We start from the raw sequence: 27,314 nt of genomic DNA on the forward strand, positions 1-27,314 counted from the left end.
AAGAAAGGGGAGTAAAAAGCAGAAACCTTCAGACTTGGCTGAGGAGTTTGCGTGGCAGTGACAGCTCTGCTGCATTTGTGGGTCTTGAGCCTATAGTAGGAGACTTACTCCTAGACTTAAATACCACCCTTTTCATTTTGCGGGGGATGGGACGGGATGACAACTATACCCCTTCATTCTTAGAAATAAGAACAGACCCATGAGGTGATATTTAATTTGATTTCCATAATGTCAGTTTATCAGAGCTGAAAATTTCATCCCAAAAGGTGTTACACCTTTTCTTTAAAAATGTAGTTAAGGCATCCTTAAAAGCCACCTTGCTCCCCTCACCTGTCCCTGTGGCTGCTGCGGCCTTGGCATGGGCCAAAGACCAGCTTAGCAAGGGGCTACCAGCCTCCTTTTCCGTATGCACTCCCAGATCCAGTCCGGGGAGACGTGCTTGGCAGATGGATTCTCTTCCACGTCCCCCATAACGTGTGTCGCTGAGGAGGTGTCGAATTCGCGGACCAGGTCTCCGTCGTAGGCGACAAAATACCGCCTAATTTTGCTGAAGCCTTCCACGGAAGGAGGCATGTACAGCTTCACCCCAGTGAAGATATCCAGCAGCATCTGCGGATGGAGAAATGGGAAGACACGCACAACAGGATGGTGAGTGAGGAAGGACTCAGCTTGCTATATGGTGGGTTGGGAACTGGCGGCCCACAGGCCTAGTCGGGCCCACAGGACTTCTCCACTTGGCCCACGAGGTTGCTTCAACCGAGCCATGCCGAGTCCGCAATCGGGGTGAGTACACTCCCCCCAGGAGCTGGTATTCAGAGGCAAGCTGTCTCCAACAGTGTAGGCAGATTATAGGCATCCTGGCTAGTAGCCACTGATATCCATATCCCAGGAGAGGGATGAGGAGGTCAGATCCTCTTACCTTCCCCTTCTCTCCTTCCAGCTCAGAGGCTTTCCTCTTTTCTCCTCGCTTCTCCGTTGCCTTCTTCAGTGGGGACTTTTCTACAGGTTTGCTGGCTAAAAAGAAAGAAGACAACAAAACATTCTACATCAGTGAGTTAGGGTGCCTTGCCAGGAGAAGGGAGAGGGCAGTGTAGAAGGGTTAACGGCGGGCATCTGGTGGCGCTGTGTCCTTCCCACTCAAGAGGTTATGCAATGCTACTTTAAAAACTATCTCTCACTAAAAAATGTACTGGTCTTCTAGCCCACCTCACCCCATAAACTGTGGAGTGGGAAACTGATCATTTAAAATAAATATCTGCACCAGTTAAAGCCACAGAAGAAAGGCCTGCTAGAATAGGCCAATGGCCCATCTAGTCCAGCATCCTGTTCTCAAATAAACATAGGAAGCTGTTATACAGAGTGATATTATTGGTCCATTTAGCTCAGTACTGTCTACACTGACCGGCAGCAGCTCTCTCCAGCATTTCATGCAGGAGTCTCTCCCACTTGGTGACTGAATCTGGGACTTTCTGGGTGCCAAGCGAGTGCTCCACCAACTGAAATACAGTCTCTCCCTTTCTCACAGTGGCCGATCATCACCCTATTCCTGGCTACTGACAGGCAACTTAATTGCAACAGCCTGTCTTTATACTAGGGTTTGGATGGGCTTTAGGGTGGCCCTGAGAGGGTTTTGGAAAGCATGTGGCAGGGATTGGCACCGAACAAGCTTCCAGAACAAAAAAATAACTATTATAATTAGAGACATGGAGAAACCTAAAGCATGAATTACAAAAATGGATCAGCATCACTGATGAACTGACAGATTCATCAGTGCACAATGCCCACTGCAGGGATGGAGGAACCTGTGGTTTGCTAGACGTCCAACTCCCATCAGCGCCTGCCAATGGCCAAGGAGGATGCTGGGAGTTATAGTCCCTGGGAGTTATAGTCCAGCAACATCTGGAGGGCCAGAAGCTTCCCTCCATCTCTGACCCCAATCCCCATAAGAAAAAAGGTGCACCTTGCAGTCCCTTAAAAAGAGAGTGAAGAACTGTGGCTTTGGGCTGCCGTGGGGCCATGACCATAAAGGCCCTGCTTCTACAGCTGCACCTCGCCATGTGTTGTCAAAAGACAAAGCAGGAACCCAGCTGGGTGTGTCTCTATTTGGGGCAGGGTTTGATGCCCAAGGGAACTTTCAACGGCCCTCTCCAGCCCCTCTCCCACAGCAACAAACATCCCAGCCCCCACACCTTCAGGCTTCTTAGCTTTTGCCGGGGACTTGCTGGAGGGCTGCTTTGGAGCCTTGCGGGGAGTGGAAGACCTCGACTGCCCATCTGTCTCTCCGCTGCTGCCAGCTGTGGAGTTCTCCTCCTCCATGGCGACCACAGTGAAGTCAGACTTCTCCTTGGACAACTGGTATAGCTCCTGCCCCCCGCCAGAGTATAGGGTAGGGATTTGCCATTAGAAAACAGGAAAGAAACCCTCAGCCAAGGAACAAAGGAAGGTGCCTCTGGTCCATCTAGCTCAGTATTGTCTACACCGACTGGCAGCAGCTCCCCTGGGTTTCAGCCAGGAAAAACCTTGCCAACCCAACCTGGGGATACCGTTGGGGACTGAACCTTGGATCTCCTGCATGCAGAACAGACACCCCACCAATGAGCTGTAGCTCTTCCCCTTGAAATGAAAAAGATTATAATTTTAAAAGATCTATCAATCTATTTACAAACACACATGTACAAATAAAGCTGAGCCAGACCCTTGGTCCATCTCACTCAGCACTGCCTAGACTGATAGCGGCTCTCCAGGATTTCAGACATACCCTTCAGGATTTGCCAGCCATACCTAAGCATGATTCTAGTCCTCTTGGTTCTGACTACAGGGTTGGGGGTTAGACTAGATTACCCTTGAGGTCCCTTCCAACTCTACAATTCTATGAATCAGAGGAAGCTGCCTCATACTGAGTCAGACCACAGGTTCACCTAGCTCAGCACTGTCCACACTGACTGGCAGCAGCTTTCCTGGATTCCAGGCAGGATAAACCTTCCCAATCTAGCCCAATGATTCCAGACAGGAGAAACCTGGTGACGTCATTGGGGATTTAACCTGGGATCTTCTAAATGCAGAACAGATGCTCAACCACTAAGCTACAGCTGCTTCCCCTAAGAATCAAGTGAAGTTCCACTCCTGGTTTTGAAGGAATGAGAAGAAGTAGTGGGTGACTCACCCGGAGTTGTGGTAGGGAGGTGGCCGTGGCCCAGTCTTTGTCGTCTCGGATCCGCGTGCAGCGTGGAAAGCGGATGGAGATCCCATCGGCGGTGTGGGCCTCTGCTTTGGAGAACTCAGCCCCCGTGATCTCCCAGACTGGCGCTTCCTAAGGCAGAAGGCAACGATCTGAGCTGACCCAACCTTCCTTGGCCAACCCTCTCTCTGCTGCCCAATGCAGTTCACCAGTAAAGGACAGCAGTTTGTGAGGGAGAACTCTGCTGGAGAACAGCCAGAATTCTGTGCGAGTTCTGCACAAGACTGGAACAGAATTCAGCACCCCAAGAATCTCAGCTTGGGTTCTGAAAATTCTAAAGGAAACTACTAGCCCCCATGGCCAGAGAGGCAGTCTTGGGAGTACTGGGTGAAGAATTGTAGTGTATTAAGCATATACACAGCTTGGATTATGCTCCCTCTTCCTTGTTTTCAAGACGTCTGAGAAACATTCATCTGCTTCCACTATACTTGAACAGGATTCTTTTTTCAACATGGTCAGGAGATCTGAGAGAAGTGGTTGAGGCAACATGGTGTGTGCTCTGAGTTCATAGGAAAACCCACTTTGGGTCTTTGATCCAGTGAAGAGGTAGGGCACCAAATGAACAGATATGATTAAAAGGGACTTTTGACACACACACAAACACAAGCTGATCGCATCCTGTGCTCATTTAACTCATGTGATTTCAACCATACTTGGCTGAAGACAGGATGGTTCAAATTGTGCAAGTTAAATCCAAGCAAGCCAGAGTTCTTTTTGAGCCGGATCTGCTTGGGGTTATCTATTGTGAAAAGAGCTTTTAAGTTCTCCACTTCGACTGCCAGACAAGGCCCGATTGGCACACAGGCACCGGAAGTACAGAGGATTCTCTTGGTCTCCCCTACCCACTACCCATGGGGCAGATCCAAGGGTTTAGGAATGTGCAATTTTTTGTATACAGTCATACCTTGGATCTCAAACGCCTTGGCTCCCGAACAAATCGGCTCCCGAACAATCAAAACCCGGAGGAGTGTGTTCCAGTTTTTGAATGATTTTTGGAAGCTGAACACCCAGTGTGGCTTCTAATTGGCTGCAGGATGCTCCTGCAGCCAATCGGAAGCCGCACCTTGGTTTTTGAACAGTTCTGGGAGTCGAATGGACTCCTGGAATGGGTTCTGTTTGAGTACCAAGGTACAATTGTATGCAGAATTTTTAAAACTGAACTACCCCCCCCCCAACACACAAAGCTCTCATATGGAACAGTGGTTTCTCAACCAAGGATCTAACTGGGTTCATATCTGCTTAGCTTCACCTATCTAGCCACACCAGACACTAACAATTCATTTACAGAACGCCCCCTGCCCACAACCTCTAAAAAAAGGTCCACATTGAAAATCAGAGCCCATTGTTACTTTTGCACAGGGACAATCCTATTCCTCTCCCCCTGCAGCTCCTGCCCCTCCCTCTCAGGCTGTTTTACCTTCGGATCTGGAACAATGAAGTCTGGGTAATAATTCTTATTTATTTTCAGCCAGCTTGGAATCTTACTGGGATCCTAGGAAGGAGAGAAAAAGACACAGGAAGTCACCTTCAAAATAATCCCATTCCTTGAGCCTACCACCTTGGAAGATCTTTGAAGAGGAGCCTGGCTGCTGTATCAGGGCCCATAGAGGTCCAGCATGCCCAGCATGCTCTTCTCACAGTAGCCAATCACAGATAACTGTTCTGGGAAGCCCACAAAACAAGACTGGAGTGCAACAGCGCTGAAAGGACCATTGGAAGCAGCCATAGGCTGAGTCAGGCCATTATTCCATCTAGCTCAGTGTTGTCAAAATGATCAAGGGAATGGAGTGACCCCCCTGAGGAAAAACTGCAGCATCTGGGACTTCTGAGCTTAGAGAAAAGGCAAGCAAGACGTGACACGAGAGAAGTTAAAAACATTATGCAGGGCATGGAGAAACACTAGAACTTGTGGGCATCCAATGAAGCTGAATGTTGGAAAATGCAGAAGGGATAAAAGAAAGGACTTATTCATGCAGTGCCTAGTTAAACTATGGAACTTGCTCCTGGGCCACCAGATGGATGGCTTTAACAGACAATTGGACAAATTTGTGAAGGAGACGGCTATTGATGGCTACTACTAGTCATGATGGCTATGCTCTGCCTCCATGGTCAGAGGCAGTGATGCTTCTGAATGCCAGTTGCTGTAAAACTGCAGGAAGGGGAGAGCACTCTTGTGCTCAGGTCCTGGCTTGTGGGTTTCCTGCTGAGACATCTGGCTGGCCACTGTGAGAACAGGATGCTGGCCTAATGGGCCATTGGACCTGTTCTCATGTATGCCAACTTGACAGCAGCTCTCAAAGGTTTGAGAATCCCTGCAACCGACACGCGAGGGCTGTGACATCTCTGGGCTGCAAACCTTGCTGATCTTCACCATGTCCAGCTCCTTTTGCAGCCGGGCCAGCGTGGCGTCATCATGGCCGCCGGCGCATTTGGTCACCGTGCACCACTTCTGGCTGTCGGGATCGTAGCAGCCCATGAGGAAGATGGACATCATCCCACCTGTGGCAGAGAGCGGGAGGGAAACGCGGTCCCTGCTTTAGAGCAGCTCAACTGGAAACACAGACTTTATGTCCCATGGACCGCCACCAACTAGATTGGTTGCAGTGATGGGGGGGGGAGGGAGGGAATTTCCCAGGCCTCTTAAGTGTTCCTCTGTGGCTGGTTTCTAAGACACCCACCTTTGCTCCCTTGGCCGTAGAAGGCACCCAAGACCACCAGGTCTGCCGTGTCAGCCATTGCCCCTTCGTTGAGGTAGTCCTTCTTCACCTTGAGCCAGTGGCGTTTTCCTGGCTCATAGAGGCTCTGCACAGGCCAAAGCAAGAAAGAAGGGGCGGTTGGCCAGAGCTCTCTAAAGTGTATCATATCCAGGGCTGTGTGTCATGTTTAAAAACAAAAAGCAACCTCCTAGTCCTTATGCTTGCAAAAATAGGCATTGAAGCTCTAGGACAATGCCAGCAGATAGCTGTGAAGTTGGAAGAGGCAGGGGGAAGAGAGAGACAATTTCTAGATGGAGATCTTCAGTTTAACCAACATTTGCACCTCACTTTTCTGTCTAAAAAGTAATCAAAATGTGCCCCGTTTGCTTCAATCTGTGGAGCTGTCACTTTTACAAGTGCAGCATAATGTCTGTTGCACACTTGAGAGAAACTGATAGTTTAGTGTGATGCCCCTAGTCTCTGGAACTTCCTGCCTCTTGATATTAGGCAGGCACTTACCGGTACGTTGTGCAGTTTGATACCTATTAAAACCTTTTTGCTTAGCCAAGCCTATCTTGACAGGTAATTTTATGTTTGTTTCTTTGTTTTTTTAAAAAGGCTGATTTTATCTATGATCATTTTCTTATGTTTACGGGTTTTATTGCCAATTTTAATGAATATTTTGTACCATTTTATGTAAACCACTTATTTATTTTTTAAAAATAAACCAAGCTGATGGACTAAGTAAAATAAATTGTCTGGTGTGTGCATCAAAAACACAAGGCTACATGCCTTCACGTCTTTCAGCACCAAACCCTCCAGCCCCTCACGGATGACCCGGTTGATCATATCAGCAAGGTCTGAAGCTTTCTGAAAGAGAAAAAGCCAAGTTAAAAAGGATTACCAGAGGGGGAGTGACTGGCTGTGTTAGTTTCTTGCAGGAATAAGAGTAAGAATCAGAAGGAACAAAATGCAGAACTGTAAAACTTTTTCTATCAAGAACGGAATGTAAGAAATTCACTCTTTCCCCATCCTACCTAGGCTGTGCTCATTTTCTACTTCAGTCAAATCTGGACAAAACAGAAAAGAACTGTCTGGATTCCAGAACACTGTGGACATTATTAGGCTAATGCTGGTAGGCTCCTCAGAATACTGAGCTCATTTTTGTTGGTGGCGATTTGAGAGTCTTCAATATTCCCCGCGGGGACATTTCCAAGCGTTTCCAGCTCACAGTATGGAATGGCACCCACCGTGACATGCTTCATCTCCGAGAAGAGGATTCGGTTGGGGATTTCCACCATGTTATCGTAGAGAAACTTGCGGCGCTCACGGAGCGGCCTGGAGAAAACAGGGCAGAGATGGCGAGGGATGATGAGAAAAACAGGTTTCAGGACAAAATGGGCCTAACTTTATTTAATTTTCATTTATTTCATGAAATGTAGACATTAAAATAATAAAACAGTGAAATAGCCAATAAAAACAGTAAAAAAGCAGCTATTTAAAACATTCAAAGAATAATGAAAATCAAAGTTATGCTAACAACCAGATTAGAACACAGATCAACCTTCTACATATCTGGGTAGGCTTGCCTAATCAAAAGTGTTTTTCACAGGTGTGAAAAAGAGGACTGTAAAGGTGCCTCCCTGATGTCAATAGGCAGGGAGTTCCAAAGTGTGGTTGCCGCTGCGCTAAAAGATTCAATTTCTTACAAGTGCTTAATGAGTATTATATGGCACCTGTAGCAAGGCCAGTTCTGCAGATCTAAGGGGATAAATAGGAACAGATATGGTCTCGAGTTATACCGAGAGAATGAGACCCACCTGTCCATCAGACTGACGTCGTTGAAGTAGATACAGTCAAACACAAAGAGGCAGACGTTGGCGTCCTGGAAAGCTGCTTTCTGCAGAGAGACAGTGATATGTTAGAACACAGATTATATTTGGGGTTGGAGAAAAAAATCCGGTAGAGCTAGGCTGAAGCTCTTCCATCTGGCAAGGCCCACAGTCTTCCCTGGGTCTCCTTGCTGCCTCTCCTCCTCGGCCCGCCTTTCTCCACAGCCTCTTTCTCTGTGCCAGGGCTGGGGAACCTGGTGTCCTCCAGACCTTGCTGGACTGCAGGTCCCCTTATCCCTGATGCTGGCTGGGGCTGATGGGAGTTGGAGTCCACTTTGTGCAGCTCACAAACAGGGCTTCAGATCCGCCCATGACTGCTCCCTGCCCCCCTCTCAGAACTTCACAGAATCAAAGAGTTGGAAGGCACACAAAGGGTCACCTAGCCCAACTCTGTGCAATGCAGGAATCAGTTTTGTCTTGGAAACGGATCTCTGTCAGACCAAAGACAGTTCAACCCAGTGAGCTGTTCCACAGCTGATCAAACCAACTGTGGCTCAATGCTTCAAACTTTGCTGGCAAAGTGCCCTTCTAGCTTGAAGAGTGTCTGGGGGTGAGGTAGTCAGACAACCCCCAGTTAAGGAAGCAGGCTGGGTTTGCATGTTAAAATGAGATGCCAGTAAAAAACACAGCTTCTGATTGTGGTTTTTTGGCAGTAAACAAACCACAGTTAAAACACTGGACAGGATTTGCACGTAACATTAAACCAAGGTTTAATAAACCATAGTTGAAGTAAATCTTGGCCTCTCTGCAGGCGAGATGTCCCTAAATTCTGCCTTTCTGAAGTTCTCCCCATCTTTCCTGAATCTCTAAGCTGTCAATTTCAGTGGTCGATTCCATGAGTTGCATGAAAGCGGGGAGAAGGAAAATTCTGGTCTTTCTACGTATGATACCCAATGCTATAACCCACCAGCGTGTCTTGCCACTGTCTGCCCCACAACCTAAGCTTAGCATCCCCCAAACTGGTGCCCCTAGGTGTTTTCAACTACAACTCCCATCTGCTGTTACTTGCTGTGTTTTAATAAAATCAACCTGCTTTGCAATGAGTTGGGTCATTTTGTCCATTTCTGGGCAGGGAGAGATTAAAACCATGCACCTTGTGCACTCCAAGTGTCCCAAAGGGAAGGGGCTTGGCTGTCTTGTTGTCTATTAGAAGAACTTCTGCATCCAGGATCATGCTGTGTCCCCCTGGGAAAGCCTTGGGGATGAAGTCCTTGAAATGGGCCACCTGGTTTAAACATAAGCACATCATGAGATCAGGGTTTCTTGCCAGGGTCACTCCTTCTGTTAGGGAGAGTCAGATGATCACGTCAGGCAGCAGAACCCTGCTGGAGAAAGCAGGGGCACTTAGTTCCCCAATACTAGCGGAACATGCCAGGCATGTGATTTCGGTAAGAAGCCAGCCATTCGTTTCCACAGGAAGCGACCCAAAGAGTGTTAGAAGTTTGAGCACAACTCACATTGCAGAAAGGGGTTTAAGCAGACAGAGTAAGGGACTTCTAGATTCCCAAATTATTCCCGCACCTTTAAACTCTGTGCCAATCTATCCTTTAAAGTTTAGAATGATACGTCTTAGGTTGCAACCTGTTTACAATTTTCTGCTCCTCCTCCTCCTCCCTCTCTGGACCTCGAGGCGAGAGGTCATCTCGGATGCATGTCCTGAGATCAAAGGGGCAAGCCTGGCTTCTTGGCTTCTCCAACACGTTAGCCAGCACAGCAGAACTCTTTCCTATACTCTCAGTCTGAATACCTTCCAATAAAAGGTATCCTCCAAGCAAGGATTCATTACACTAAGTTAACCTTCTGCTGCTGCTTATAAACTCCAAACACTGGAGTGGTGTAAAGACAGTGTGGTACAGTGGTTAGTGTCAGACTAGGACCTGGGAGATCAAGGTTCAATTCCCGCCCCCCCCATTGGCCATGAAGCTGAGTGATTTTGGGCCAGACATTGGTTCTCAGCCTAACCTACCTCACAGGGTTGTTGTGAGGAGGAAATGGGGGAAGGGACCATATAAACCACCTTGAGCTCCTTGTAGAAAAAGGTGGGATAGAAATGCAATCATAATAAAGTAACAGAAGGTTCCACTGACCTTGTGTGGAAGGACAGGTTTCAAGCTGCGACTGAAGTAGCTGAAGTGGTCGCCTTTCTTGTGCACCTGGACGCGCTCCCCGTCGTACTTGATCTCAGAGTACATCCCGTTGGGGCATTTCTTCATGGCGTACTCGATGGACTTACAGGCCTCAGCCTTGTGGGAGAAAGGAGGAGAAGAAAAATCCCACCTTATGACTTTTAATTGCATTCAGATCTACAACACAGGAAGCTGCTTTGTATTGTGCCAGAACATGGGTCCACCTATCTCTGTACTGTCTACACTGACTGGCAGCAGCTCTCCAGGATTTCAGGTAGGAGTCTCTCCCAACCCTACTGGGAGTTGAACCTGAGACCTTCTGCCTACAAGGCAGATTCTCTCGTCCTGATCTATGTCCCTTCTCCTTGTACAAGCTAGGCACAAGTTGTCTTCTACTATGCAGACCAACACCCCATGTAAAACAGTACCGTCTATGCCAAAATCCAACAACAATCCTCCAGCTGCTGAGGCCGAGATCTTCGCCAATCCTCTCCCCTCCACCCAAGGTGTTGAGGTGTGATCCTGGAACCTTCTGCAACAACCTGGTGTCTTCTGAAGGTCTCATACTACAACTCCAATCAGCCCAGCCAGCGTGGCTGAAAGGACTGCACAATATCTGGTTTCCAACATCGTGATATACCAATATATCACAATATCTGAAATAAGGTGGAGCTATGTAGAGGCATTCGCTGGCTTCACGTTTTCCCCCACATTGTGATTTTTGCATAGTGTGTGGGTGATGATTCACATTCTGTTGCCAGGTCAAAAATTATGAAACTAATCTCACGATATGGACTTCAGACTGGTTTTGGACGATACACTGATACATTGGCCAGCCCTAGTGACTGATGTGAACTGTAGTTGGAGACATCCAGAAAGCACCAGGTTGGGGATAGCTGCTCTCCCTCTGAAAAAGGGATTCTCAGCACTTTAGAAGACCCGCCTGCAGATCACAAGACTTCACCCTCTTAGAAGCAGCTCTGGAATGATTTATACACCTGTCCTACTCTTCCCCATCTTCTGGCATCCAGTTGGGCTCTGTGAGAACAGAATGCTAGGCTGGATGGACCCCCCTTTGGTAGCAGCCCGGCTCTTACATTGCAGAATGGACTGTGATCCACACAAGCTCATCCCACAAAAAGTGCCACTAGATTCTTCCTTGCTTTAGCCTTCATTAAAAGCCAAACAGTTGACAGAGATGGGGACAGGAAGGCCTCTAAAGGGAGCTCCACGGGCTGGATGAGGAGACCACTAGGTCACAGGGTTTGGGGTTGTTTCTTTTTACCAGCATGGGTTGAACGGGGGTCATCAGCGTGGCCTGGACGCTGAGAGTCCTCTTTAGGCCTGGCACCTTCTGGGACTCCTGCTGGTTCCTCAGCACCCTTTCGACCACGTCGTGGAGGTTGCGCGAGGCTTTGAAAGCCTCATAAGCATTTGGGTCCAAGGCATCCAACCTGAAAGGAAAGGAGGCAGGGAGAAAGATTGTGGGAGGTAACAGTCTCATATATTATTTTCCTTTAAAATTAGATGAAGTCATAGAGGAGAGGGGCTATCGATGGCTACCAGCCACAATGGTTCTGCTCTGCCTTTACTATTGGAGGCAGCAATGAGTTGCTGGAAGTCACAGGATGAGAGGGCTCTTCTGCTTGGGATGTGCTTGAGGGTGGACTGTTAGCCTGAACCAGCAATTGTATTCTTGTCAATTGAGATAGAAGAGGGGAGAAAGGAGCTGAAGAGTGCTGTGTGAGGAATAAGACCACAGAATAAAGGTAAAGGTAAAGGTACCCCTGCCCGTACGGGCCAGTCGTGACCGACTCTGGGGTTGCGTGCTCATCTCGCTTAAGAGGCCGGGAGCCAGCGCTGTCCGAGGACACTTCTGGGTCACGTGGCCAGCGTGACGGAGCTGCTCTGGCGAGCCAGCACCAGCGCTGCACATGGAAACGCCGTTTACCTTCCCGCTATAAAGCGGTACCTATTTATCTACTTGCACTTAGGGGTGCTTTCGAACTGCTAGGTGGGCAGGAGCTGGGACCGAACGACGGGAGCTCACCCCGCCGCGGGGATTCGAACCGCCGACCATACGATCAGCAAGTCCTAGGCACTGAGGTTTTACCCACAGCGCCACCCGCGTCCCTAAGACCACAGAATAGCTGAGGGAAAACTGAGGCCTGAATTTTTAAAGGTCAGTGCATTATTTATCACCTTGCTGTTTGTGGAATTCTCTCACCAGGGAGGCCTGCCTGGTGTCATCGTTGCACAGCTTTATGTGCCAGGCAAAAAAAATCTCTTTTTCAATCAGGCCTTTCTCTCTTCATTATCTCTGGCCTTCTTGAGTGGGTGGTATGTTTTAATACTGCTTTTTCAAAAATAGGATTGCCTTTTAGATACAGTCATACCTTGGTTCTCAAACAGAATCTGTTTGACTTCCGAAAACATTTAAAAACCAAGGCACGGCTTCTGATTGGCTGCAGGAGCTTCCTGGGCTCAATCGGAAGCTGCAGAAGCCGCATTGGACGTTCAAAAATGTTCGAGTCACAAGGCATTCAAGAACCAAGGTACGACTGTACATTGTTGCCAGAGTCAACATATGTGTTTGTTTATATACTGCAAGTTGCTTTGAATTAGCTTGGCAAAGAAGTGATCAATAACTATAATTAACAGCAATAGTAATAAATTTCTACATACAGTCGTACCTTGGATTCCAAATACCTTGGTACTTGGATGTTTTCACTCCCAAACGCCGCAAACCTGGAAGTGAGTGTTCTGATTTGCAAACATTCTTTGGAACTGAATGTCCGATGGGGCTTTCATGGCTTCCAATTGGCTGCAGGAGCTTCCTGCAGCTAATCAGAAGCCACGCTTTGGTTTCCAAACATTTTGGAAGTCGAATGGACTTCTGGAATGGATTTCGGTCAACTTCCAAGGTACAACTGTATTTATTTAAAAATTGTACACCACTGAATCATAAAAGAAATTCAAAGTGGTTTAGTGTAACAAAACCATAATTGTTATACCATTAACCACTGCGGAATGATGTATTCTTCATTGGCTGCATAGGCCTTGCAGAATAGAAACATTTTCAACAGGCATTGCAAAAGCTGGTGCAGAAGGCGCTTGCTGAATCCCACTGCACAATACTGGGCTGATGACGCTATATGTATTTATATTTAATGCAGTTATATCCCACTTTTTTCTCCAAGGGGCTCAGGGTAGTATACATGGTTCCCCAAACCTTTCTCCTTTAATCCTCACATCAGCCCTGTGAGGTAGGTTAGGTTGGGAGACAGTGAATGTCATGGCTGAGTGAGATTTGACTCCTGGTCTCCCAGGTCCTAGTCCAGCACTCTAACTGCTATGCCACACTAAAATCTTGGTTGCTGGGGCTATTGAGAGTTGGGAGAGCAGCAGGTTCTCTAGCTCCATTTCAAAATGAGCCCAAGCAGTCTTTTTCTATGTCTCCATCACATTCCATTTTTAGACTTCTGCATTATTTCTGGAAACGACATATACACAGAGAGAGCTTACACATGTTTGGCTCCAGCATTCATTTTCAAGTCATGCTTTATCAACCGGATGATGCACTTCAGGTCATTGGCCGTGCACCTGAAAATTATAAAAACAATAAAAAACAATCATAAAACAATATCATGAAGCATAACAATTAATCATTGGATAATTTATCAGCTGCAAACTGGCCACTTGTTTATTAAAAAAACCTTAATGGTAAGGAACATGCAGCTTGCAGTGCTGAAGATCAAAATAGATGCAACAGCAGCCTACCAAGTCAGCCTGTAAAGGAAGGGGCAGCAGGGGAAATGCTGAGCCCCCCCCCCACTTCTACGCAGATTATTTCTCCCCAGTGATTTTTTTTCTTGTTGGATCAGTCCAGTGGCTGATCTAGTCCAGCAACCTGCTCTCACAGGAGTCAGCCAGATGCCCCAAAGAGAAGCATGCAAGCAGGAGCGAAGCACAGCAGCACTTTCCCCTTCCTGTGGTTTCCAGGCAGAGCATAGCCATCACAGCTAGTAGCCATCAATAGCTCTCTCTCCTCCATGAATTTTTCTACTTCTCTTTTAAAGCCATCCAGGTCAGTGGCCATCACTGCCTCCTGTGGGGGAGGATTCCATAGTTTAACTATGTGCTGAGTGAAGAAGGACTTTCTTTTATCTGTCCTGAATCTCCCAACACTCAGCTTCATCGGATGACCACAAATTCTAATGTTATGTGACAGGGAGAAAAACTTTCCTCTGTCCACTTTCTCCACGCCATGCATAGTTTCACAAACTTCCTTCTTTTACCTTTTCTCTAAAGTAAAAAGTCCCAAATGCTGCAATCTTTCCCCATAGGGGATTTGCTCCATTCCCTTGATTGTTTTGTTGCTATCACTGCACAAGCAGGATTAGAAAAGCACCAAAACAGTCTTCCATTCACACATGTAAGCAGATCCCTGCTTCTGCAAAAGCAAGCTGGCAACTTGTGCTGCCGCTTCAGAATCTGTCCTTTGAGCAGAACCTGTCGTGGTCTTCCTCTAATCTGCTGCCCTCCAGACGTTGTCAGACTACAACTCCCATCAATCCCAGCTGTCAGCTAAACTGATGGTAAGGAATTATGGGAGCCCCAATAACACACTGGAGACATGGGGAAGTTCCTCCCCTCTAGCTTGATCTCCCTAGCCAGGAATCTCAAATCTCTTACTGTACCTGTTTGCAACATCCTGCAGCAAGCTTTGCTGGTCGTCCTCTTTGGAAAGCTTAGAGAGCTGTGTCAGGAAGTCATCAACCTCTTGGATCGTCAAGAGGCTCTTGGCAGCGGGGGGGCAGGATTTGCTCTGCTCAAAGAAGATGCGCACGGTCTCAGACACGTCACCCTGTTTAAAATAAAATCATAGACTAAATCACATAGGGAGGGGAGTCTTTTCACAAAATAATAGAAATGTAGGATTTGAAGGGACCCTGAGAATAATCTAGTTATCTAATCCATTCCTCTGTAGTGCAGAAAACAGCTAGAGAATTCCTGGTAGATAGTCATCCAACTTCAGTTGAAAAACCTCCAGTGAAGGGGAATCCACCACTTCCCAAGGTAGTCTATTCCATTTTAGAACAGCTCTTACTGTCAGAAAGCTATTCCTGATATTTAGTTGGAATCTCCTTTCTTGTCATCTGAATACAGTGATTCAGGTTGTCCCCCCTGGAGCAGCAGAAAACAAGCTTGCTCCGTCTTCCATGTAACAGCACTTCTGTCCTCCAGGCTGAACATCCCAGCTCCCTCAACATTTCCTCAAAAGGCTTGGTTTCCAAACCCTTGATCATCTTAGTCTCCCTCCTTTGCACACCTTCCAGCTTGTCAATATCCTTCTTAAAATGTAGTGCCCAGAACTGGACACAGGACTCCACGTGGGGTCTGACCAAGGCAGAATAGTTCTATTGCTTTCCTCAATCTGGACACTAGACTTCCATTGATGCAGCCTGGATTAACATTTTTGTTGTTGTTGTTGCTGCATCGTTCTGTTGACTCATATTAAGTTTGTGATCTACTAAACCAGTGGATCCTTTCCCCATGTACTGCTGCCAAGCCAGGTGTCCCCCATCCTAAATGTGTGCATCTGATTATTCCTGCCTAAGTGCAGAACCTTACATTTGTCTATATTGAAATTTATTTTGTTAGTTTGGGGCCAGTTCTGCATCTTGAATCCTGGTTCTATACCAACACCTCTCTCTGTCCCCCATCCAGGCAAGCAAGAGCCATGAGCAGAGTTCAATGACCCATCCCAGCCAGGCCAAAACACTCAAGGATGGCTAATGGGGTGTGTGTGTGTCTTGGGGAGTGTCCTGAGGGCTTGACGGACAGGCCTGGAGGCCCAAGATTCAAGACCATTACACAGCAAACTCATTCCTCACTTGTTCAAGGTCTCGGACCATGTCCTCCTGGTTGCAGCCAAATATCCTGCTGAAGAGCTTTACGATCTGCTTGTCATTCAGGTTGTAAACACTCTTTATGACCCCCGGCAACAGCAGCTTGACTGTCAGGTAGAGATCCCCACGGAAGCCATCTGGGTACAAGGAAAGAGGTGAGAATGGACAGCCTGGCCTCTGTGGACCACATTTGCCCATAATGAAGAGGTCTCTGGAAAACCCACATCCCTAATCACAGCAACCCAAGCTTATCACAGATGAATATTTAATCTTTATTGCTGATTTTACATCTGACTTCAATGTCTTTGTTATTTCTATTTTCATCATCAAAGTCACTTTGAGTGCAAAACAGTAACTAATTAATTGTTACCCTTTTGAATGTTATTGTGCTATGATCCTCCTTAGTGGGTTGTGCAAACTGCTATTCAGAAAAATGCTTTTTGTAGGGTTGGAGGCACTGGGAATGAGCTTATGGAACAAAGGGGAAGTGGCCTGAAAGCGCTTGGTGACCACTGACATATAGCATTCATATATTATACATTATGTCACCAGGATGAAGAAACAAACTGTGTTCCACCTGTCCCATTTGGCAAATCACTCATATTTAATAAATAATAATATGGGGGGGGGCGTTTACTGGTTTTTTAAAAATTAGGTATTTTGTGTTTTTCTTTTTGTATTTTTCTGTTATGAACCACCCTGTGATCTTAAGATGAAGGGTGGTATACAAATTTAATAAATAATAATAAATAACTGTTCATATATTTGAGCCTGCCCTCTACATCAATACAAACGCTCCCATTTTTTAAAAAAAGAGAAAGGGAGAAGAAATTGTACCTCCACTGGTTCCCTTCTGCAGGAAGTCCTGGATGATCTGGGTCTTGACGTTGTAGCTAGGTTTGTCAGCTACCATAGCGCAAAGCTTCCTGAATTCCCGCAGCAAACAGTCCTTGTGCTTTGGGTCACTCTTCTCTGTGGACAAGCTGGGCTTGCGGGGAGATGCAGAAGCCACTTCATCAGAGCTGCCCGGCTTAGCTGTGCAGAAAAAGGGAACTTCAGGGGAAGATACCATGGACTGGCATGACCTGCGATTTCCCACCCACCCCAAAACATTTGTACTTCTGGCCCATCCTATCCTGAGGACCAGGTGCAGGTAACAGCACCTGAGTAGATCCAAGGCAGTGTTTCTCAGATTTGTTGTTTCTGGATTAAAACTGAAGAGGCTGAAGGCTCCAGCTCCCCTCAGCCCTAGCCAGCTTGCCCAACAATTCAGGGATATAGTCCATCAACATCTGGAAGGCACCACGTTGGCTACCTGTGTTTTACCAGGACGTCTGCTGCAGATCACCATCGGCAAATGGTTTGGAATGTCAAATCAGCCAGCCTGATCCTAGGCCTGGGTGATCGGAAGGAAGTCATGCTCAATAGGGATCGCTTCCAGGAGTGTGTATCACAGAGGTGGCTAGCCTGCAGCCCTCCAGATCTTGTTGGATGACAACACCCATCAGCTCCAGCCACAATGGTCAGAGATAATGTGAGTTGCAAGGTGGGCAAGGCTCGGCCAAAACAGCTTCATAGGCCAAATGCGGAAGCCCAGCAGGTCAAAACAAGTTGGCAGGGCAGAGGTTTCCCCATCCCTGTCTGTAGAGAATGTGAACAGAGGTACATTTTTCTACCTCTTTCATACCTTAGGATTGAAGCTGATGGGCAGCAGATTCAGAACAGATGTTAGAAAATGACATTCACTCAGCACACTTAACATATGGAATTTCCTTGTGATGAGATGTGGTGATGCCAGCTGGCTTAGCTAGATTTAGAAAAGGGATTAGACCAGTCCAAACCACTCACCCACTTGCCACAGGCGACAAGGAATTCTTTGTAGGCAGGCAAGCTGGCTGGAGGGAGGGACGGTGTGTTCCATCCTTCCTCCATTGCCAGTGCAGAACAGGTGGGCTGCCAGAGAAAAAAGGCCCTTTCTCTGCACCCAGGTAAGAAATGTAGCAGACCAATGGAGGAGAGACCTGTAAGCCCCACCCCCTCCAGCAGACTGGTATACTTTTGTGGGCTTACTTACAAGGCAGAGTTAGACAAATTCATAGAGATGGTGGAGGAGGAGGATGAGTCTACCAACATATTGGCTACAATAGCTAAATGGAACCTTCATGTTCAGAGGCAGTCTACCTCTGAATACAAGGTGCTGAGATGCAACTGCAAGGGAGGGCTGTAGCCTTTTGTGCTTTGCACTGTGAGGTGCAAGATACAGAAACAGATGGACCCTTTGACTTAATCCAGCAGGGCTCTTCCTGCATCCTTAAGACTCTTGCCAAATCATCAGTTAACGAAGTCTATCAGCAGATGGCATAAATGTTAAAACCCAGCTCATTAGACATGGATTGGCCACATCCAAGAGCACCTGCAGACTTCCCCATAGAACCAAAGCTAAGACTCTGAGCCAGAAATGCTACCAATGAATCACAACCAAAAGAAAGAGGCCCATCCATCTCTTATGCACCTGTAAACCCTGAAAATTTCTTTGGTGATGGATCAGAAGAAGCTGCCGGCATTTTCTTGGGGGAGGTGATTTGACCACTGGCAGAAATCTTCGCCTGGACAGTGGCCTTCTTCTTCGGAGTGTTTGCAGCTTTGGAAGTAAGATCTGTGAAGATATGAGGGGTCAAAGGTTAAAGGCCTCAGGAGCCACAGAATTTATTCTACACCTTTACAGGTCTTGAGTAATACAGTGGTACCTAATTCGTTCCAGAGGTCCGTTCTTAACCTGAAACTGTTCTTAACCTGAAGCACCACTTTGGCTAATGGGGCCTCCTGCTGCTGCTGTGCCGCTGGAGCACAATTTCTGTTCTGATCCTGAAGCAAAGTTCTTAACCCGAGGTACTATTTCTGGGTTAGCGGAGTCTGTAACCTGAAGCGTATGTAACTCGAGGTACCACTGTACATGTTCAGAGAAACATGCCCTCCACTTTTCTAAAAATTTAAGAAACTACTAGCAAAAGTGATTTGACATGTATCTGGCCCTCAACTCAAAATCCAAACGTAACAGGCAACTTGTGACAAATTGGTTAATTATGGGCAGGATCCTATTGGCAAAGTAATGGAAGATGACTGGCAGGTTGTTGTGGGGATTAGAAGACAGGAGGAGGAGAACCCTGTGCGCCACTTTGAGTTCCATGGAAACGTGGGATATAAATGCCATAAAAACATAAAATAAACACAAGGACAGGAAGAAACATCAGGGACAGAATAATTGCCACACACTAGAAGGAGGAGGATATAGTTTGAGTTCCACATTTCTAGTTTTATATATCATTTAATGTGTCAACACAATAAGAAGTTATGAATATAGCAGTTGTTGTATAAGGGATTAATATGATGACTGGAATGTAATGGAAATTAATAAAATTTTGGAATGCAGAAATAAAGCAAATAATCAAACCATCAATTCTAGCACGTGGGGGGCCACCTTATTTTAATTATATAATTTGGTATTTGAACGACTGGTATTAAGAACTGTAGTATAAATTGGTATTGCTATAATAAGGGTCGCAGGTGGCACTGTGGGTTAAACCACAGAACCTAGGGCTTGCCGATCAGAAGGTTGGAGGTTCGAATCCCCGCGACGGGGTGAGCTCCTGTTGCTTGGTCCCAGCTCCTGCCAACCTAGCCGTTCGAAAGCACGTCAAAGTGCAAGTAGATAAATAGGTACCGCTGTGGCGGGATGGTAAATGGCGTTTCCATGCGCTGCTCTGGTTCGCCAGAAGCGGCTTAGTCATGCTGACCACATGACCCGAAAGCTGTACGCCGGCTTCCTCGGCCAATAAAGTGAGATGAGCGCCGCAACCCCAGAGTCGTCCGCGACTGGACCTAATGGTCAGGGGTCCCTTTACCTTTACCTTATTGCTATAATTAGGCCATTATTGAATTGTAATTGAAATCTAATAAACATCATCATCAAAATAAACAAATAAAAAAATAATAATTTGCAACGCTAGTACTAATAATATGCATGAATGTGGCTAACTTTAAGTAGCCAAGGCTCTGAATACTGGGCCACCCTATATAACTGCTCTTACCACCACCACTTACCTGAGATGTGCTGGTTTATCAGCTCCTTCTCACTGTCCTGCAGCTCCTCCCAGCCCTCCAAATCCGTGATGTCCTCAATCTTCTTTGTCGTTGCCCGGGCCCTCTCCAGCTTCTCGAAAATGCACTTGACGTGGTACCACTCCTTCATGTCCCCACCGGACTCTGTGAATGGGTTGGGCACCACCTTCCCGATGCGCACCATCCCCTTGAGGATCTTCTCCTTGCACTTCTTGCAGCCCGCCGTGCCTCGCTTGGCGTAGTCCACGCAGTAGCGCTGCTCTGCCATCTCAGAGACTGTGCACAGGGGCTTTGAGGGCCAAATGGGTAGTGGCAATGGGAAGAGAAAGCCACGGGCAATGCACAGCTGGTACCACCAGCCAGCCGGAGATGGGGTGCTGCTGCTCCACAACCAGGAGCACCTGCGGAAGGCAACGATCTTTTGGAAACTGTGGCCAGCTCGGGTTTGAGCTGTCTGTGCTGAAAGCAAGGTTTTTTCACTTCTGCTAAGGGTTCTTGCTGCCTTTAGGAGATGTACCCTGAGCAGAGAAGGCATGTAGTTTCCTGGGACTCAGCTACACAGCTGCAAATAAAACATTTTAAATGTGTTGTAAAGTGCAAAATACAAATGTGACACTAGATGGCGACAGTGAGCTATGCAAAATTCAATGTATTTTCATAACATTTTTTTTAAAAAAGTAGTTTCACAGCGTTTTTATATGTGTGTAGATTCCACCCTGGTCTCCTTTTCTCTCACTGTGCTGAGCTAAGAGAGAAAAAAGGAGGTGGTGGGGAAAGACATATAGAACTCTGTACAAAAGGGGTCTGGGTAAGAAAAACTGAGGCCACCATCAATTTACTTGCCTTTTTAAGAGACAACCGGGCTCTTGCAGGGGGAGTCACCACTACCCTTGGAGACATCATTCTTCCTCAATGAATGGAGACTTTTACTTGGAATCCATTTATTTAAAATATGTATAAAGCCACCTTTTAAAGGGAAACCCTCTTGATACAGCTCCTAAACAATGGATCATCAAATACACATTTAATTTAAAATAAAAGATAATGTTCAAAACAACACTGAGCCTTGTAAGACCAAAAAACTGCAGTTTTTAAAAAAATGAAACATCAGCAGAAAATACAGGCCTTAACTTCTACTTTTATCAAATTTCATGTACTTCTATATTGTAATGCTTCAAGAAATCCAACCCTCTCCACTTCTGAGAGATTTACATGTATGAGAGGCTGAAATTAGAAAACAGCATTTTAAAACTGTGGTTATTTTTGACAGCTGTGAGGGGAACATTTTTTCCCCCTGGTGTGACAGTATTGTTACAAAACTTTTTCCCAGTCACACAGAAACGTTTGGTCAAGTGACTTTGTGGCGGCTGGTAGGGCAGAGGAAAGGATAGGTGAGTCAGAGCCAAAGACAGGCAGAGCCACTAATTCCACTTTTGTTCCCTTCCTCCTCCCCACAGATGTGTTCTACAAGGGGCAACTAAGGAGGAAGAGGAAACTGGCAGGCAGGCCTGGACTGATTATAAGAAAGAAGGCAAGCAGAAGAAAGAGAGCTTCCATGGGTCTGGCTTCCTTCAAGACTGGGAAGAGTTTTCTTTTTACAAATGGCATTTGAACGAACACTTGCGCTTTAAACTGGCTGTTGTCAAATAACACTTCAGTGCTATTGAAGTGTTATGTACTGAGTTGAATAGGATCCAAACTGCAGCAGTCTGATTGGTCCTAGAACAATAGGATCCAAAAGGCAGCAGTCTGATTGGTCCTAGAACGATAGGATTCAGAATGCAGCAGTCTGATTGGTCCTAGAACAATGCAGCAGCATGATTGGTTGGCAGGAACTACCCAATCATGCTCCAGATAGAAGTGAATCCACAACCTGATTGGCTTACAGTAGAATTCCGGAATTAGCCAATCATGTGCAGCCCATTGTGTAAATAATGTATATAAAGCAGATACTTTGAGGGGACTTTCATTCATTCCTCCTCACCACTATGAGCTGAATAAAGAGCATGAAATCACTTCGCGACTCTGAGTATATTTCACTGGCGACGAAGGTGGGATCCCGCTGAGCTGACTGCCACACACAGCACCGCCACCTGCCGCACCGCTGCCTCGCACCGTGTATCCAGGCTTCAGCTCCGGGACACAAGGAACTCAGAATGGCAACCGACAACAGCTTCTCGCCATTCAACCCAGCATCTGGAGACTGGGAAGCGTACGCCTCCCGTTTCACCTTCCTCCTAGAAGCCAAAGGGGTCACCGACGAAGAAGACGCCAAGAAGAGGGCGATATTCTTCAGCGTCTGTGGAGAGGAGACGTTTGAAATCGCCCGGGCCCTCCTTGCGCCTGAAGACGTCGCTACTGTTCCATACAAAACAATAATGGAACAGCTGAAGGGGCACTTTTCGCCGCAGCCCTCAGTGGTGGCTCGTCGAAATGCCTTCTACGCAAAGCGGCAAGCCCCTGGGGAAACCATAACTGGGTTTGTGACGTCTCTCCGCCAAGCCGCCCGGTTCTGCAACTTCTCAGAGCTGGAGAACATGCTTCGTGACCGCCTCGTCGGTGGCCTGAAGGATGAGAAGCTGCAACGACGCCTCTACGCTAAGAAGGACCTAACGTTCCAGGTCGCTCTGGAGGAGGCCCTGGCAACGGAAGCTGCCGAGAGGTCGACGCAAGAGGCACGGCCGAGCCAGCTGTCCCAACCGAGGGTCCACCACGAAGACCTCACCGACGACTCAGGATCCGACAGGGAGGAGGTGCACCGAGTACAGCAGCGCACTCAAGCAGCCCACATACCACAGCTGCCTCGACGAGAAGGAGGGAGCTGCGCAAGCTGTGGAGAAAGTCACGAGAGGAGGACCTGCCGTTTCCGCAACGCAGAGTGCAGGCAGTGCAGAAAATTGGGACACATCGCCCGGGTGTGTCGGGCTCGGCCCACCCGACGCCAGGCATCAGATGACCAATCCAAGAGCCCCAGGTCCCGGGGCCCAACGCACCAAGGCAACTCGACAGAGCTCACGGAATTCCAGGTATACCAGTTGCCCCACCCCAACGTAGAGAAAATTTATGTTGACGTACAGATAGAGGGGGCCCCATGCCGCATGGAGCTTGACACGGGTTCAACTCTATCCATAATCTCGGCAAGGACCTTAAGGAAACTGTGTCCTACTGGGGGTCCCAAACTCAGGCCGGCCCCATTCACCCTCCGGGACTTCCAAAAACGTAAGGTCCCCACAATGGGGGTGGGGACCTTCAGGGTGCAATACCGAGGGCGGACGCGGCAACTGGACTTGCTTGTGGTCAAGGGCCCCTACATTAGCTTACTGGGATTGGCATGGTTTGGACCACTGGGGCTAGCCGTCACCGGGGTGAACCACACTAGCTTACAAGTGGACGTGGACGCAATATGCAAGGAATTTCCGGGGGTTTTCGATGGGAAATTGGGACAGTATACGGGCCCCCCCATTGCTCTACAGCTTGACCCCGCAGTACGACCGGTCAGGCTCAAGGCCCGCCGGGTCCCGTTCGCCCTGAAACCCCGTATAGACGAGGAATTGGACCGGCTCGTGGAGCAAGGAGTGCTGGAGCCGGTGCCTAATGCCCCCTGGGAAACCCCAATCGTCACGCCCGTCAAGCCTAATGGTTCAGTCCGCATCTGCGCAGACTACAAATGTACCATAAACAAGGCCCTCACGGCCCATGCATACCCAGTGCCAGTGGTCAGCCATGTTCTTGCCACCCTGGCTGGGTCGAAAATTTTTGGCAAGCTGGACTTGGCCCAAGCATATCAACAGCTGCCAGTAGATGAGGCCACAGCAGAGGCACAGACGATTGTGACGCACAGAGGAGCATTCAGGGTAAAGCGGCTGCAATTCGGTGTCAGCGTGGCACCAGGCATATTCCAGAATCTAATGGACTCTCTACTTAAAGGGATTCCTGGCGTCACCCCCTTCTTCGATGATGTGTTGATTGCCGGGCCCACACCAGAGGAGTTTGAGGACCGCCTCCGCACCGTTCTGCACCGTTTCCAGACGGCGGGTCTCAAGGTGAAGCGGGAAAAATGTCTACTAGGAGTGCCTCAGGTGGACTTTCTGGGATTTATGGTGGACGCAGAAGGGGTCCACCCGACTGGGGACAAGGTACGGGCCATTTGTGATGCCCCAGCGCCCAAGAACAAGACTGAACTTCAGGCCTTCTTGGGACTATTGAACTTTTACCATTCCTTCCTTCCCCACAAGGCGGCGGTAGCAGAGCCCCTACACAGACTCCTGGACAAGCGGGCCCCTTGGGTGTGGGGCCAGCGCCAGGAGGCCGCATTCCAGGCAGTCAAGGACTTGCTTGTCTCAAACTCGGTCTTGGCACACTTCGACGAGAGGCTGCCGGTGGTGCTAGCATGCGATGCCTCGCCCTATGGAATTGGCGCTGTCCTGGGACACCAACTCCCAGATGGAAGAGAGGTACCGGTGGCATACTTTTCCCAGACACTCAACGCAACCGAGCGGAACTACTCGCAAATCGACAAGGAGGGTCTGGCAATCGTGAAGGGAGTAAAAAAATTCCATGATTTCTTGTACGGGCGGCCCTTCACCGTGGTGACTGACCACAAGCCGTTGCTTGGCTTATTTGCCCCTGAAAAGCAGACCCCCCAAGTGCTGTCTCCTCGCGTCCTCAGGTGGTCAATTTTCCTTGCCAGCTACCAGTATGCACTGATTCACCGTCCGGGGAAGGCGATGGGCCATGCGGATGCCCTCAGCAGGCTACCACTACCGGAAACAGGCCCCGACCCAGCACCTGCACAAGAGGTTATGAGCCTGGAGCTGCTTCCCGACCGCCCCATTCAGGCACAAGAAGTTGCACACCATTCCAAGAAAGATAGGGTCATCTCCCGGGTCCTGGACTGGGTGTGGAGGGGATGGCCCAGCAGCAGCCCCGGGCCAGAATTCGCCGGCTACACAACCCGCAAACATGAACTGTCGGCCCACAAGGGGTGCCTGTTATGGGGAAGCAGGGTCATTGTTCCCCAGCCCCTCCGCAAAAGGGTCCTCACAGCCCTACACGAGACACACCCAGGGGTAGTAAGAATGAAGGCCCTTGCCAGGAGTTATGTGTGGTGGCCGGGGATCGACGGAGAGATAGAGGCCTGGGTCAAACACTGCCAGGCCTGCCAAGAATCCCGCCCAGATCCCCCAAGGGCCCCAGTCCAGTCCTGGGAGTCCGCCCGAGCACCATGGTCACGCCTGCATGTGGACTTCGCTGGCCCCTTTCAGGGGAAAACATTCTTCATAGTGGTGGACTCCTACACCAAATGGCTGGAAGTCGCACTGGTACCGTCCACTTCTACGTCCGCAGCCATCCGGGTACTACGCAGGCTGTTTGCAACCCACGGGCTCCCTGACACTCTCGTCTCAGACAACGGGACTGCATTTACGTCAGGAGAATTCCAAACCTTCACAGCGCAGAACGCCATCCGCCACATCCGTTCGGCGCCATTCCATCCTGCCACCAATGGCCAAGCAGAACGCATGGTGCGGACCACCAAGGACACCCTTCGCCGCATGACGCAAGGGGATTGGGAGTACCGCCTTGCCACATTCCTTCTAGCACAGCACAGCACCCCCAGCTCAACGACTGGCCGGAGCCCCGCTGAACTACTAATGGGTCGGCGCCTTGCAATCAGATTGGACCGCATTCACCCCGATAGAGCTCAGGATGAAGTAGTGGTGGGGGAAGGCAGGAACCCCCGGACCTTCGAGGCCCAGGACCCAGTGTACGCAAAGAATTTTGGGGCAGGCCCAGCATGGGTACCCGCCACAGTCACCAGGGTCACTGGCCCCGTGTCGTATGAGGTGCTAACAGATGGGGGGCAATGCTGGCGCCGCCACTGCGACCAGATACGGCGACGATTCCCGGGAGAAAACCAGGAGGAGGAAAGGTCAGAGGAGTCCCAAGGGAACAGAGGGGCAGTGAGGCCCATAGAGCACGAGGGGCCAGCAGGAGAGGCAGAATCAGTAAATACAGAGAGGACCTGCGAGGCCGAAAGGACACCGGAACCAGAACCACGACTGAGCGAGCCGGTTGCGCCAGACCAAATAGCCCCATCACAGCCAGCATCCTTGGAACACGAGCCAGAACCTGGACCCCGGACCAGGGAACACCCCAGGCCACAACGCACACGTAGGCCGCCAGCGTACCTCGAGGACTATGAATGCGACCTCCCGGGCAGGACTGGAACTTAGAGGGGAGGGGTGTTATGTACTGAGTTGAATAGGATCCAAACTGCAGCAGTCTGATTGGTCCTAGAACAATAGGATCCAAAAGGCAGCAGTCTGATTGGTCCTAGAACAATAGGATTCAGAATGCAGCAGTCTGATTGGTCCTAGAACAATGCAGCAGCATGATTGGTTGGCAGGAACTACCCAATCATGCTCCAGATAGAAGTGAATCCACAACCTGATTGGCTTACAGTAGAATTCCGGAATTAGCCAATCATGTGCAGCCCATTGTGTAAATAATGTATATAAAGCAGATACTTTGAGGGGACTTTCATTCATTCCTCCTCACCACTATGAGCTGAATAAAGAGCATGAAATCACTTCGCGACTCTGAGTATATTTCATGAAGCTTAATGAAACTGGGTGGGTTTGCAGTTTTTAATCTTTTTATTTAAGTTCTGTTGCAAAAACAAAACACGTGCAATGGCTACAGTCAGTAGGAGAAATATACTACAAGCGACACGCATGCCTAGCAATTTCAGGGTTAAGCCACGTGGAGCAGACACGCTTCTCTATTTAGTACACTCACAACCTAATCCCACCAACCCTGCCCAATGAATATTGGGAGAGCCTCTCCACCACCTCAAGTCTATCTTAGGTCGGAAGAGAAGGGGGAAAAGGAGGCTCCAGGCAGAGAGAGAGAGACCCCTTGACAACAGCTCCTCACCCTCGCCAACCCCGAGTCCCATTTTTCCTCCTCCCTGCTCATCATCACCGTGGCCTCAGGCACCTCGTGGGCTGGGGGATGCTTGGTGGCTACCGCGCACGCGCCATTTTCCCCCCCACAAAGTGACGGTTGGGAGGGGGGAGCGCAAGCCACGCCCCCCTATGGGCGCCCATCACCTCAAGTCTAGGCTCCTTGAAAGAGCGGGGAGCAGGACCCACCGGCGCGTCCCCTCGCCCATTTTCAACCAGGTCCCCTCCTTCGCGGACACCCACCTTCCTTCAATGGGCCCCTTCAGCCTCGGCGAAGACCCCTTTTAAATCCGGGCATCTCCGGCGGCCCCTCTCGCTCGCGCTGCGGGCGCATGCGCACAGAACGTCGCGTCGACCCCCCGCGGC

General features: G+C 48.7%; 1 protein-coding gene across 1 annotated transcript; it reads right to left on the bottom strand.

The window, feature by feature from the left end:
* Positions 1-205: 205 nt before the first annotated feature.
* On the bottom strand, positions 206-27,314 carry LIG3 (DNA ligase 3). Its single transcript, XM_053367453.1, has 20 exons — positions 27,192-27,314; positions 19,966-20,545; positions 18,377-18,520; positions 16,702-16,899; positions 15,850-16,001; positions 14,653-14,819; positions 13,478-13,555; positions 11,238-11,406; positions 9,914-10,069; positions 8,920-9,051; positions 7,755-7,834; positions 7,185-7,272; positions 6,727-6,804; positions 5,917-6,040; positions 5,595-5,737; positions 4,656-4,730; positions 3,164-3,310; positions 2,190-2,364; positions 920-1,014; positions 206-609 (listed from the first exon to the last, which is right to left on the bottom strand). The coding sequence occupies exons 2-20, from the start codon at positions 20,516-20,518 to the stop codon at positions 376-378; spliced, it is 2,988 nt and encodes a 995-aa protein (XP_053223428.1). The 5' UTR covers positions 20,519-20,545; positions 27,192-27,314; the 3' UTR covers positions 206-375.

The sequence above is a fragment of the Podarcis raffonei genome, chromosome 15 (assembly GCF_027172205.1).
Source record: "Podarcis raffonei isolate rPodRaf1 chromosome 15, rPodRaf1.pri, whole genome shotgun sequence".
NCBI lineage: Eukaryota > Metazoa > Chordata > Lepidosauria > Squamata > Lacertidae > Podarcis > Podarcis raffonei.

Coding starts and splice junctions, on each gene's coding strand:
- LIG3 (XM_053367453.1), bottom strand. CDS start 20,518: ATGCCTTCTCTGCTCAGGGTACATCTCCTAAAGGCAGCAAGAACCCTT. Junction 18,521..19,965: donor GATAAACCAGCACATCTCAG/GTAAGTGGTGGT, acceptor ATATCTTCACAG/ATCTTACTTCCAAAGCTGCA. Junction 4,731..5,594: donor ACATGGTGAAGATCAGCAAG/GTTTGCAGCCCA, acceptor TCTCCTTCCTAG/GATCCCAGTAAGATTCCAAG.